Source organism: Prinia subflava, chromosome 1 (genome assembly GCF_021018805.1).
Source record: "Prinia subflava isolate CZ2003 ecotype Zambia chromosome 1, Cam_Psub_1.2, whole genome shotgun sequence".
In the NCBI taxonomy this organism is placed as follows: Eukaryota; Metazoa; Chordata; class Aves; order Passeriformes; family Cisticolidae; genus Prinia; species Prinia subflava.
Window position 1 is genome coordinate 64,946,005 of NC_086247.1, and position 11,888 is coordinate 64,957,892.

General features: G+C 44.2%; 1 protein-coding gene across 3 annotated transcripts; it reads right to left on the reverse strand.

Moving 5' to 3' along the window:
- Nucleotides 1–6,909: 6,909 nt before the first annotated feature.
- CCDC127 (coiled-coil domain containing 127) lies at nucleotides 6,910–11,631 on the reverse strand. 3 transcript variants are annotated; one of them, XM_063398573.1, is made up of 3 exons: nucleotides 11,496–11,631; nucleotides 11,002–11,130; nucleotides 6,910–10,378 (listed from the first exon to the last, which is right to left on the reverse strand). In XM_063398573.1, exons 2-3 carry the CDS (start codon nucleotides 11,120–11,122, stop codon nucleotides 9,705–9,707), a joined length of 795 nt encoding a protein of 264 aa, XP_063254643.1. In that variant the 5' UTR covers nucleotides 11,123–11,130; nucleotides 11,496–11,631; the 3' UTR covers nucleotides 6,910–9,704. The 3 variants fall into 3 exon arrangements, with proteins under 3 accessions (XP_063254643.1, XP_063254653.1, XP_063254633.1); XM_063398583.1 differs by having other exon boundaries at nucleotides 11,457–11,523; XM_063398563.1 differs by lacking the exon at nucleotides 11,496–11,631 and having other exon boundaries at nucleotides 11,002–11,385.
- Between the last annotated feature and the right edge of the window lie 257 nt (nucleotides 11,632–11,888).

Below are 11,888 nucleotides of genomic sequence, written 5' to 3' on the forward strand. Positions count from 1 at the left end.
GTGGACACCTCTGGAGTTGCTCCCACAGGTCCACATCTTCCTTGTGCCGAGTGTCCCAGAGCTGGATGCAGTACTCCGGGTGGTGACTCACAAGTGCAGAGTACAGGGGAGAATCACCTCCCTTGGCCTGCTGGTCATGCTTTTTTTGATACAGAAGTTGGTTGATTCATCTTCTGGGCTGCAAATGCACATTGTTGGCTCACATCTAGTTTTTTGTCCACCAACATGCCTACAGTCCTCCTCCACAGGGGTGCTCCCTGTCCATTCACCACCCAGCCCGCATTTGTACTTGGGATTGCCCTGATACAGGTGCAGCACCTTTCACTTGGACTAGTTGAACCCCATTATGTTCTTATGTGCTCCTTCTCAAGCTTGTCCAGGTCCCCATGGATGGCATCCCTTCCTTCTGTTGGGTCAACTGCAACACTGTGTTCATGTTATATCTCCCATTTAGTTCAATTAATACATCTAGTGGGGGTCACGTGGCAACTGGTCTACTGAAAATTTCTCTCTGCTAAGTTTCATGAGCAAGCAGCTTCTATCAGGATCCAAAAATACAGTCCTGATTGCCTTACACTGAGTAAATCCTTTTTTGGAAGAATTTTATCTAGCTCTGGTAATGTCAGTGGTTGTTAGTTATTTATCAGTTATTAAATATTTGCAGAAGCAAATATGCTGGTCTGGCATCTAGCTCAAATGTCTTTATCGGTGTAATAGCATGGCTAATGACCTTAGAAGGCCCCGTGCCTTTTTCTGAAGGACTCCCAGTGGCAGTGACAGCAGCTCCAGTAGGATCCACAGGTGCTCCGAGGTGTTGTCTATATTGCCACCCTGTGGACTGGAACAGGCAGGTTGGGGCTGCCCTTCCCTCGTCACAGTCACTTATTCATTCAACAGAGCCCATTCCTATGCTCTAATGTAAACTCCTCCTTCAACAGATGCTAGGCTTTGGCAGGTCCCACAGGTTTATTAGGGCTAATAAATCTCTATGAAATTCATCCTTTCATGATACAGGCTACTACACAAGAAATGTATTGCATACTGCTAATTATAAATGCAGGAGAAAATGGATTTTACATTTAGATTGGATTACTTGTGTTAAAACTTTTCTAATGACACATTTATTTTTTTGTCTCCTGCCCCCATATTTTTAATGTACTATTTTTTCAAAAGTTAAAAAGGGCTATAAAAAAAGTAAGCCAACTTGTCTGTAAGTAACACAGTTTTACAAAAACCCAATTAAAAGGGAAATATCCCCTTTATAAAAATCCTGTCTTTTGCTGGAACATACACACATAGGCATTTGTGAAAGAATGTGGGCATACTCCTTTTCTTAGATGAATATGTCTTTCATCTCGCAGGATGATGATGATGATGTTATGAATGGGTATGAGGGAGGGTGGCAATAAAGAGAAGAAATGGCAGCAGAAAGTAATTTGGGATATAAATCAAGGCCAGAGGAAGGATGGAGCCATTTGTTTCCTTTTGTGGGGTCAGGTCTGGTCATGGTGTGGTACCACCTGGGCCAAGGGACTCCTGGCTATGGGCAACCCTCAGAATGTGGTGGCAGCCTGGCTCCGCAGGGATGTTCCCAGCTGGGAGACAAGCTGTCCTGCCCTGCAGCTCAGGGGCAGCCTGACACACCCTACCAAGCCACCCAGAGGGCAGATGCTCCCGCTGTGACCACCCTGTGTCAGCACAGGCACCCCTGGGTGCACAGCTTACTTCCAGCCCTTCAGGAAGCTATCCCATATGGAGAAGGATTGAAAGGCAGTTGTAATGAGGTGGGAGTTGGTCTCTTCTCCCAGGTAACAAGTGACAGGACCCAGAGGAAATGGACGCATGTTGTTCCAGAGGAGTTCTGGATTAGATACTAGGGAAAATTTCTTCCTGGAAGGGGTGGCCAGGCTTTGGAACAGGCTGCCCATGGAAGTGATGGAATCACCAGCCTTGGAAGTGTTCAAAAGATGTGTGGGTGTGGCATGTGGGGACATGATTTTGTGGTGAAACTGTTTGGGAAAATGATTGGACTTGATGGTCTCAGAGTTCTTTTCCAACCTCAGCGATTCTACGATTCTATGATTCTAAGGACAGGTTCTTCTCTTCTGTGACAGAGTGGAGGTGGCTGACTGAAGGGCCTGGCTGAAGTGCTTGACCCTTGCCTCCTCCACCATGGAAGGAGCCACAGCCACCTCCAGGACGTGCACTGTGCCAAGGGTGCCAGGGACCCTGCAAGAGCTGGCACAGCTGAGCCCAGCCAGGCCAGGGCTGGCCAGAACTTTGGCAGCAGCTGGACTTGGTGTGGCAACTGTTCCGTGTATGGTTTCCACCTTTGGAACTTGTAGTGTTTCATTGTGCTGTAAAGGAGGATTTGAACAGAAAGCAAGTACTCAAGCAACTTGTCTTCTTTTAGGTGTAAGTCCATCTGCTGACAAGGAAAAAATCAGAACAGCTGACAGAATTAGCAGGATTTTGAAACATCCTGATAAAAGTGGATCACCAGACTTAGCAGCAAAAATAAATAAAGCAAGAGACTGGGAATCCAGTGCTAAAACCTGAAGTTTGAAGCCTTGAGTCCTAAAAGATTCAGCAGATACCTTGTGCAACAGCTTTCAGATCAACTTGCTCTGCACAGTTTCATAATAGTGTATTGATTGTTCCTATTTATTGTCACAATAAAACATTTGAGATAATTTAAAAGCAAACTGAAATCTTTTACGGCTATGTTAAGTTATGTGCAGCTATGCTCCTGTGAGGAGCAGGGAGTTGGAACTGATGATCCTTCTGGGTTCCTTCCAAATCAAGATATTCTATGATTCATGCTATGATTCTTCTGCCCTCCATTACAGGCTGGAGGAGACTGCCTCAGGGGAAGTTTTTTATCTGGATCCTATGAAGGGGAGGACAATTGGAAGAAGGAGGACAGGACTATTCTTCTAAAAACACAATTCCTTCCATATAAAGCCATTGAGAAAAGCAGAGACCACTGGCAATACACATTGTTTGTAACTAGGTTTCAGATTGCAACCAATAGTTTCAGGCCTGAAATGCAGTGTCATCCTTTCATTGTGATTCTGTCATGCCTGGTATGACATAGGACAAATCTGTAATTCTCCAGGATTTTCATAATTTTTGCAATATACCAGGCTATAAGGATTAACTACATTATTTTCTGACCCTTTTTAGAACTGCAGCAGATACTGCAGTGAAATCTCTTACTCTAGTAATTCTTTAGCAATATCTTACAAGCCTTAATCCCATTTTCTTTCCAGACAGCTTCTACTTGGTAGTCACAGCATCCTACACAGCAATACAATTACTCTAGCTTGTGTAATGAGCCTAAACTGGAAAAGGATGGAAATGTAAAGATGAAGGAGAATGCGAATGAGAAGAAGGGAGAAGGGAGAAGGGAGAAGGGAGAAGGGAGAAGGAGAAGGAGAAGGAGAAGGAGAAGGAGAAGGAGAAGGAGAAGGAGAAGGAGAAGGAGAAGGAGAAGGAGAAGGAGAAGGAGAAGGAGAAGGAGAAGGAGAAGGAGAAGGAGAAGGAGAAGGAGAAGGAGAAGGAGAAGGAGAAGGAGAAGGAGAAGGAGAAGGAGAAGGAGAAGGAGAAGGAGAAGGAGAAGGAGGAGAAGGAGGAGAAGGAGGAGAAGGAGGAGAAGGAGGAGAAGGAGAAGGAGATAAATAAAATAGTCTCTGTGACAGCCTATCCTTTAAAATAGGTGGAGAAAACACAAAATCCTTTTACAAGCTGCCAATGGGTAACATCCTTGACCAGATGCCCTAAAAGGGAGCCCCAGGCTCAAGAGCAGACTCAAACTTTTCAGCCTAGGGGACAATAATGATCACCTTATAATGGGAGATACACAGGCAGAATATTTCAGAGTTGCTTAGTTTTAAGGGTAATAAACAATCCCAGGTGGTCATGCAGTTTACCTTGCCAATAAATGATCTGTAGATCTTTAACTTGATCTAAGTTTTATGCTCTGTTGTTCTCAAACTATACCTGATAAGTAACCAAAAGGTACAATTCTCACAGCTCCTCAGCTGGCATGATTGGATTTCCTATGTGAGTGCTTGAAACCTGCTGCCACCAGCCTACAGCAGTTCAAGCAGGAGTACCTAAAGACTTTGGAGATGTCCAATAAATTTTGGGGCTTAAATTTCTTCCCATGAGATTGTAAACTTCTCCAGATTAGAGAGAAGTTCCAACTCGTGCCAACAAGTATCACTGCAAGGGAGAAATAAGACAGCACTGAGCTGTTGTTGGAACTCTGTTCCAGACTACTGAGAACACAGCAGAGATAGGATATCACACACAGTGATTTCCACATGCATCCCGTTCTGGAGTGATTTTGTGGTGTCAAGGAGTTTCCTTCACCAATCTGAAATGCCTAGAATCTTTCAGTTTATGTTTATTTTGGAAGTAGCAGTATCCCTAGCCACAGAAAAATTAAAGGGAACAAGCTATGAACAACATGTCTGATGCAGTTCATCCAGAACTGAGCTGACACTGATGCCCACATGGTCTCTTTCTCCTTTTTATCCCCCAGAAAGAGGCATAATTTTTATGATTGTCTATACTGGTAGTTTGCCTAATATTTATATCAGTTAATATAGAAATATTTAACTGAAGTAATATCAGCTGCAGCAGAAACATGCTTTGTTGCTTTGCTGTTATTTTTGACACCAGGGAGGAAGATGTGCTTTCTTTAATATTTCACTATATACATTCAGATCACTAAAATATTGCTTTCATATTTGAACACATCTCACCTTTGGAATAACTTTGGGGGGAAATATAGGTAAGGAGCATTGGGGTAGAAATGCTTCTGTGGACAGCATCAATTTTCTGATCTCATGATCAGAGGGCTGGAGCACTTCTATGCAGACAGGCTGAGAGAACTGGGATTATTCAGCCTAGAGAAGAAAAGATTCAGGGAGACCTTACTGTAGCCTTTCAGTATTTCAAGGGGGCTTATTCTGAATAGGGATAATTTTTTAGCAGGGCCTGTTGTGATAGGACAAGGGGTAATGGTTTAAAACTAAAAGAGGGTTGGTTTAGACTAGACATAAGGTAGAATTTTTTTACAACAAGGGTTTTGAAACACTGGCATAGGTTGCCCAGAGAGGTGGTAGGTGTTTCATCCCTGGAAACAGTCAAGGTCAGGTTGGATAGGGCTCTGAGCAACCTGGTCTGTTTGGAGATGTCCTTGCTCATTGCAGGTGAGTTGGACTAGATGAGTTTTAAAGGTTGCTTCCAACCCAAACCATTCGATACAGGTCAGCATCCCCCTAAATTTCTTAGTCAGTGAAGTGCTATTGCTTAGTATCTGTCTCATCACAAGTATCTCTCCTCCAGCAGGCAACAGAATGTTGACAACTGTAGATTGTTTCTTGCAATCTTCATTAAACAATGACCAGTGAGTTTGTCCGGTTTTCTTTTCCAGTGCTGCAATACACAATAAGGTGCTAATAGGTTGCTGAACTACACCCCACCCCTGCCTGCCGCCCCTGCACAGAGGTCTGCCGCAGCACCCACCTCAGTGGAGACAAGTTTAATCCGGTTTGGTCACCCAACACCGCGGTTTTGCTCATCTTTCGTGTTTTTACCCGCGGAGGAGTTGGGGCCAGAGAGCTCTGACTGCGCAGCATTGGGAGATGGCTCCAGCGGGGCTCACGGAACAGAGGATGCGCCTGCGGCTGGAAGAGCCATCAGCCACAAGGGGGAAGCAGCACCAGCGACACAAACACCAACCACAGCACTGAGGACTAGCTCTGCTTGCGACAAGTTTAGAGGTGAGGTATCTCAGAAATATAAACCTGTTATGAACACAAGAGTGAAGAGGCATTTTTTCAGCAGCTGGGCAGTCCGGGTGATCTCAGCACAGGGCTGTTTGGGGGTACATGACTGTGAACAGCTGCCACCACTGTTCTCACAATCCACCAGCTCTCTTCAAAAGCTTCCATCCACAGACTCCTTGTTTCCATAAGAACATTTACTTTCAGTTTACTTCGGTTTACTTTCAGTTTTTGTTGTAGCAATCACTCAGCTGTTTTGCTGTGAAGTGGCCATTGCCTCATTGCTGAGCTACGCTAAATTTCAGTGAGTTACTTCTTAGCAGGTCCATCTGTTGTATCAGACAGGCAGTGACCAGGGAAAGCTTCTGGACCAGGCAGTAAATGACCGATAAATGTGGGCCTCGACACACACACCAGCAAAGCCTTCATATCCAGCTGCACAACTGCAACTATACACTTGCCTTTCATTCTTTTTTCACAGCAGTAACTCAAATTCCTTTGATTTCACCACAGTAACTGAACTGTTGACCACTGTTTCTGCCTTGTATCCTCCACAGAGAACACTCAGTTTTCTCATCGTCACACAGAAGTGCTCAAACCCACGCTTTGAAGAGCCAGAGGATGATGAAGGACTGTGTCAAATACAAATAGACTGAGACTCTTATAACAGGAACAAGGATTTCCAGAATGTCTGAACACCGTCCTAGAGCAGCTGGATTCAGTTCTTCACAGAGAGCAGGAAAAGGAGGGACATGAAAAGCAGCTGATGTACAGAATGAGATCTGATTGATTCTGGAGGAAGGCAGAATATCGTACACAACATTCTGTCAAAGGAATGTCCCCAGTCTTTCAGAGGGATGGTCACCTTTAACCCCACATCTTTAGTTAATGCTCAGCACTTACCTGTTTAACAGTGTTCTTTCTTAAGAAAAAAACTTTGTAACATGTTCTTTTCTCAGGACCAAGACCAAAACTCTTTACATGCCAATTAAAAAAATGTACAGTATGTAAAACCTAAACTGGTGCAATTAGTTTGGAAAGTCTGAATACAGTAGCAAATTCCAGTTTTCCAACCCGCCTTGCCCAAGTTACAAAACAGTGCAGAAATATGTAAAGGTTTTTATTGTTATTGTTTAATAGCTGAGTGACAATTTTATAATAAAAATAAGTTCATTAAATACTCTGGAAACAAATTATCCTTGCATTCTACATATGCATATGGGCAGTTCCAAACAATTACCCAATTCAGAACAAGTGCTGGGAAAGATAAAACTTACATCAGAATTTTCAGCATGACAAAAGGGGAACATTTCAAAAATACGTTGCATACCCACAAAGATGAGTTTTGGTAGAAACTAAAGGGATCAGTGCTTCTATACTTTTTTAAAAAGCCTTCTGAAATAACTCCTCTGTCTTGATACAATGATCTTCGAAGTGTCTATGAACAATAGTTTAATCAGTTGTACAAATAAATGACACTTCTAAAAAAGAGGAAGTGAATACCAAACCTTTACTACACTGCATCCAACCCTGTACATTCAAGGGTGTAATGGAGTGTACATATTCATATTGAAAAAATAGTATTTTACCCTTGATTACATTTTCTTTACACATTTTGAATGCTAAGAGTGACAAACTATGAAAAAATGAAAAAGCATAAAACCTTTGACCTTGTAATGCTAACTTGTACAAATTCAAGGCATGAATCACAGATACACTGGCACTGATTCACTGTCTGCTCTTAGCTGAGTGGCTTAACTGCCTGCAGGAATGTGCGAAGTGTGCCACAGCTGGACAGTCACTTTCCATGTCCTGAAGGAATTACACACGGGCTGTTACTCAAACTGATTTGTTCTCCTGGGCAATTAGACTGTGTGCCTGTGTCCAGCCGCAGCAGCTGGGCTCAGGGTGTCACACATGAGTAGCAACTCAACTGTGCTCTCATCTCCCAGTCCACATATGCTTGGCACCCAGACAAACTGTAGCCCTTCTGGTGTTTGTGATCTCTCTTTTGTCCTCCAAGTTTGCCTACTAAAACTTTACTTTAAAAAATCAGTATGAAAAAGGAATTAATAAGTCAACACAACAGTATAATTAGTACTATCAAGGTGATCAAAATCTCAACTGGAAAACCGAGTAGCTGAGAAACATCTATTCTGCTCGGGAAGTTCATTCCATGTTAGATATTTCTGCTTAGTAACTGGAATAAGTTGTGCACATTGTTTCAAAAGATTTATCTGCTGTCTTCTGTGCTCAGACTAAAATGAAAACAGTAAAAGAAAATCCCCAAATCTGCAGGAAAATGGGCATTTACATAGCTTGGATTACTTCCAAGCCATGGTTCTACATGACTGCCTAGAGCAAATGCGTGTCAAGTCTAGCCCTCAGTAAATAATAAACAGCTAATTAATGAACTGACAACCTACAGCACAAATCAAAGTCAGGTAACAGAGAAGACTACATGTTATAATTGAAAGGGTAAACACTGCCCCTTTGAGGTCTAAGGCTGGATTAGGAAGGGGAAAGAAAAAAGTTATTTTAAATACATGGCACATTTGAAAAAAAAGGTGCTACTGCTAAAAGGACGTAAAGTATACTCAAAGTTTTAAGAAATTAAAATGCACTGGGTTTTAAAGATTTGTTAATCTGGATCTGTTTATTTTCCTGTATTATTTCACTGTACTTATTATTTTATTTTTACCAAATCTATTTTATTTTACTAGCTAAATTAAAAATCCCCCTTTCTTAAAAGTTTGCAAAGCTTGTATATCTATAGGCTTTCATGGTTATGTATATGTAAAGTGGTGAACCACAAGCACAAAATTTCAGAGCATGTACTTCCCTTCTGGTAGAAGGGAGACAAGTGGAGAGGGACTAGTGGCTACCACTGCGGGCTGCATTTAGGTTCCCATCTGCAAATAACAAACAGGACCTATCCAAGGAGCAGAGCCAAGTGCAATGGCAAGGAGGTTCCTGCAAGCTAACCAGGAGTCAGCCAGTGTCCTTGAGGCAGAAGCAGCAGCATGGCGACATCCATAATGGTGGCACTTTGTTGGTGTGCAACTAAAACCTTGACTGAGAATAAAACAAGTATTCTTAAGATATCTCCAATATGTGAAAACTAACCTTCCAATTTATACACTCCCCAGAGTCTGAGAACGGATCTGAAGCGCCAATGAGACATCAGTCTGTTTCTTTATGTGTTATTTGAATTAGTATCTTTTGGACGTTTCATTCATAAAACACTCTTTGTGTATTAAGCTGGAAGACAATGCAAGACTGACTAATCTGAAAAAGGATGAAACTATTCCTCCCTTTAGAATACTAACACATACACTTACACACACATACATTCACACATACTTATGTATTTATATAATTGTACATACAGACACGTAAGGTTTGTGTCAAGCAGCTGGCTCCAACACCATCTCTCCCACATATCTGCCTCAAAATCAATCTTTTTTCTAAATAAATTCTTAAAAAATAATAGTCATTAAAAAAACTAGTGTTGAGACACAATGTAGAATGTCAGGGATAAGGAGCACAATGTGATAATCCACCTGGGGGAGACAAATGACCATTCTCTGTTGCTGGAGTGTGACCATCAATGAGACAAATACCTCTAAACTGAGTTTTGTTTTGCTGCTTCTGATACCTGGGAGTTGGCGTATCTCTGTACTGCAACACAAACACAGTCACGGAGTTTAGGAGCATGCAAAGCTCACCAGAGCATCTGTTGTTAGTGAGAGGAAAGGCACCAGCACTGCACACTCCCATGCAAATACAAGTGCAAGGAGGAGGAGAGATGGCAACACAGCAGAAAAATTTAACAGCTTTGGACTACAACTGTGATTGTCCCTACCATGCACAGTGGATCACACTGAATTCCACTGCTTCCCCTATTTAGTGTTTTCCTAACATGGCCTTTTCTACCTTCTTGAATTTCTGCAGTTCAACAGCTAGCTCCCAGTATCTCAGATACAGCCACATAAGCTTTCCATTTTGACTTCTGCTTCTGTTCAGCACATTGCCACAGTAGTTATCATGTTTGAAAATATCTTTTAAGCCACTCTCCACATGTAAAGCCATAGCAACAGGATTAGTTGCTGCTTTAACTAGCAGATTTTTCTCTATTTCTAGTCTCTGACTTCTGGGTACAACAAGACTGCAGTAGATGTCCTGTCTTTCCTTCAGTCCCTCTTCAAGTTCTTTTAGTAAAACATTGGCTCTCTGTTGCCACTCTTCTTCCTTTGCCAGGCAACTCTGGTACAAGGTACCTTCTGCTCCAGAGCGCAAAAGGATTTGTTTTTCTCGCTCCAGCTTCTCCTGCTCCTGTTCTAGGAGCTTCCTCTCTTCTACCAGTTTGCGGCTCTGGGACACAAGGGCTTCACGGTAGCTCAGGGTCCTGTTGCGTTCCTTCTCCAGCTCCACCTCCAGATGAGCAAGGGTGCGACGATTCTCCGTGATTATATCCCGGTACTTGCCTTCCAGGTCTTTTTGTAAAGTTGACTCTTTTCTGTAGTACTCTTGTTTTTCTCTCTCTATTTCTTTCTGACATTCTCTGGTCCAGATCCACCCTATCACATACAAATGAGACTTCAGATGCAAGTATAACACGTCACAATGAGGGGTATGATTATGCAGCTATGCTTGAGATGAAGCTACTAAGTGGAAAAAACTTTCTTTCCTGCCCTTCCCAGTGATACTCACTTCTATTTACATGTCCCCACAAAATCTATTTCTGTGGTCCCTGTTGTGAAACAGTGAGTCACTTTAAATGATCATGCTTTCTCTGAAACAAAACACCCCTATTCTTCTCTTGTCTCTACTAGCACTACTTAGATTAGAGAAGGAAAATAAAGTCACGGAGAAACAAACTGGAAGTTTCTGATGCAGATACTGCATGGAGAACTTTCTAAGCCCAGTAAATAAATACATCAGCAACATTCGGCATTGTTATCTCTGGGCTCTCTAGCACATCCTGTCTCTATTTTTCTTGAGAGAGCTTAGTATACTGGAGCTTATTAAATATTGATTCAGCTGTCTGTATGAAAAGTGGTCTCTGGCTTAGCGATACCGCCAGCGCTGGTTGTTTACAGCACTGTAAACCAGAAGGCGTGGGGAGGTTCCCAGCCGGGGCACGGCTCCATCACCGCACGGCTTCAGGAGCCCCCTCGGGCCGGGGCCCTGCGCTACTCACGGAAGGCGGCCAGGCCCAGCATGGGGACCAGCAGGGCGTAATTCCAGCGGCTGCCGTCATCGCCGGGACCGCGCCGATTGGGCAGGATGTTCCAGTTGGGAGGGTCGTTCAAGTTATTCATGAAGGCACCTGCCATGCACAGAGGGGAGACGCGGCCTCAGCAGCGCGCAGAGGGGCCGGGGCCGCTCCCGCTGCCACCTTCTCCTCTCGCTGGGGGACTGGGAATTCTGCCCGAGCCCCTCGAACAGCGGCCCCGACACTTGGCAGCTTGGCCGCGTCCTGAGCGGCAGCCCCTGCCGCGACGCGGCGTGCCAGGCCCGTTCCCGTTCCCATTCCCACTCCTATTCCCGTTCCCGTTCCCGTTCCCATTCCCGTTCCCGTTCCCATTCCCGTTCCCATTCCCATTCCCATTCCCGTCCCCGTCCCGCTCGCCCCACGGCAGGACCCCCACGCACCAGCCCGGGAGCGCGCGGGCCCCTGCCGCTGCCACTCACCTGCCGGCCCCGCCCCCTCCCGGACCGGCCCATCAGCTGGGAGAACGGGGGGAGACACGAAAGGACTCGCCCGAGCCTGGAGCGCAGCCGCGCGTCCGTCCCCGCCCCTCACGGGTCCTTTTTGTTTATTCCGTGAATGCCGACGGCCAAAGGCAGCCGGGAGCGGCTTCGGAATGCCGGGAGCTGCTACTGAGTGTGTTTGTTGTCCTAGAGAGACAATACGGTCTTTCCTTCACCCTTCTGTCCAAATCATGTGTCTACGAAATGGCCTTTCCCACAACTTCAACAAATGAGTCTGGCCTGTTCATTACGCAAAATTTCAGGCGCTGGCAGAGACAAGCTGAATCTTACAGTATTGGAGAACAACATATATCAATATTTCGTCAAGGAAAA

Coding starts and splice junctions, on each gene's coding strand:
- CCDC127 (XM_063398563.1), bottom strand. CDS start 11,137: ATGGCAGGTGCCTTCATGAATAACTTGAACGACCCTCCCAACTGGAAC. Junction 10,379..11,001: donor GCTGGGCCTGGCCGCCTTCC/GTGAGTAGCGCA, acceptor TGTATGTGATAG/GGTGGATCTGGACCAGAGAA.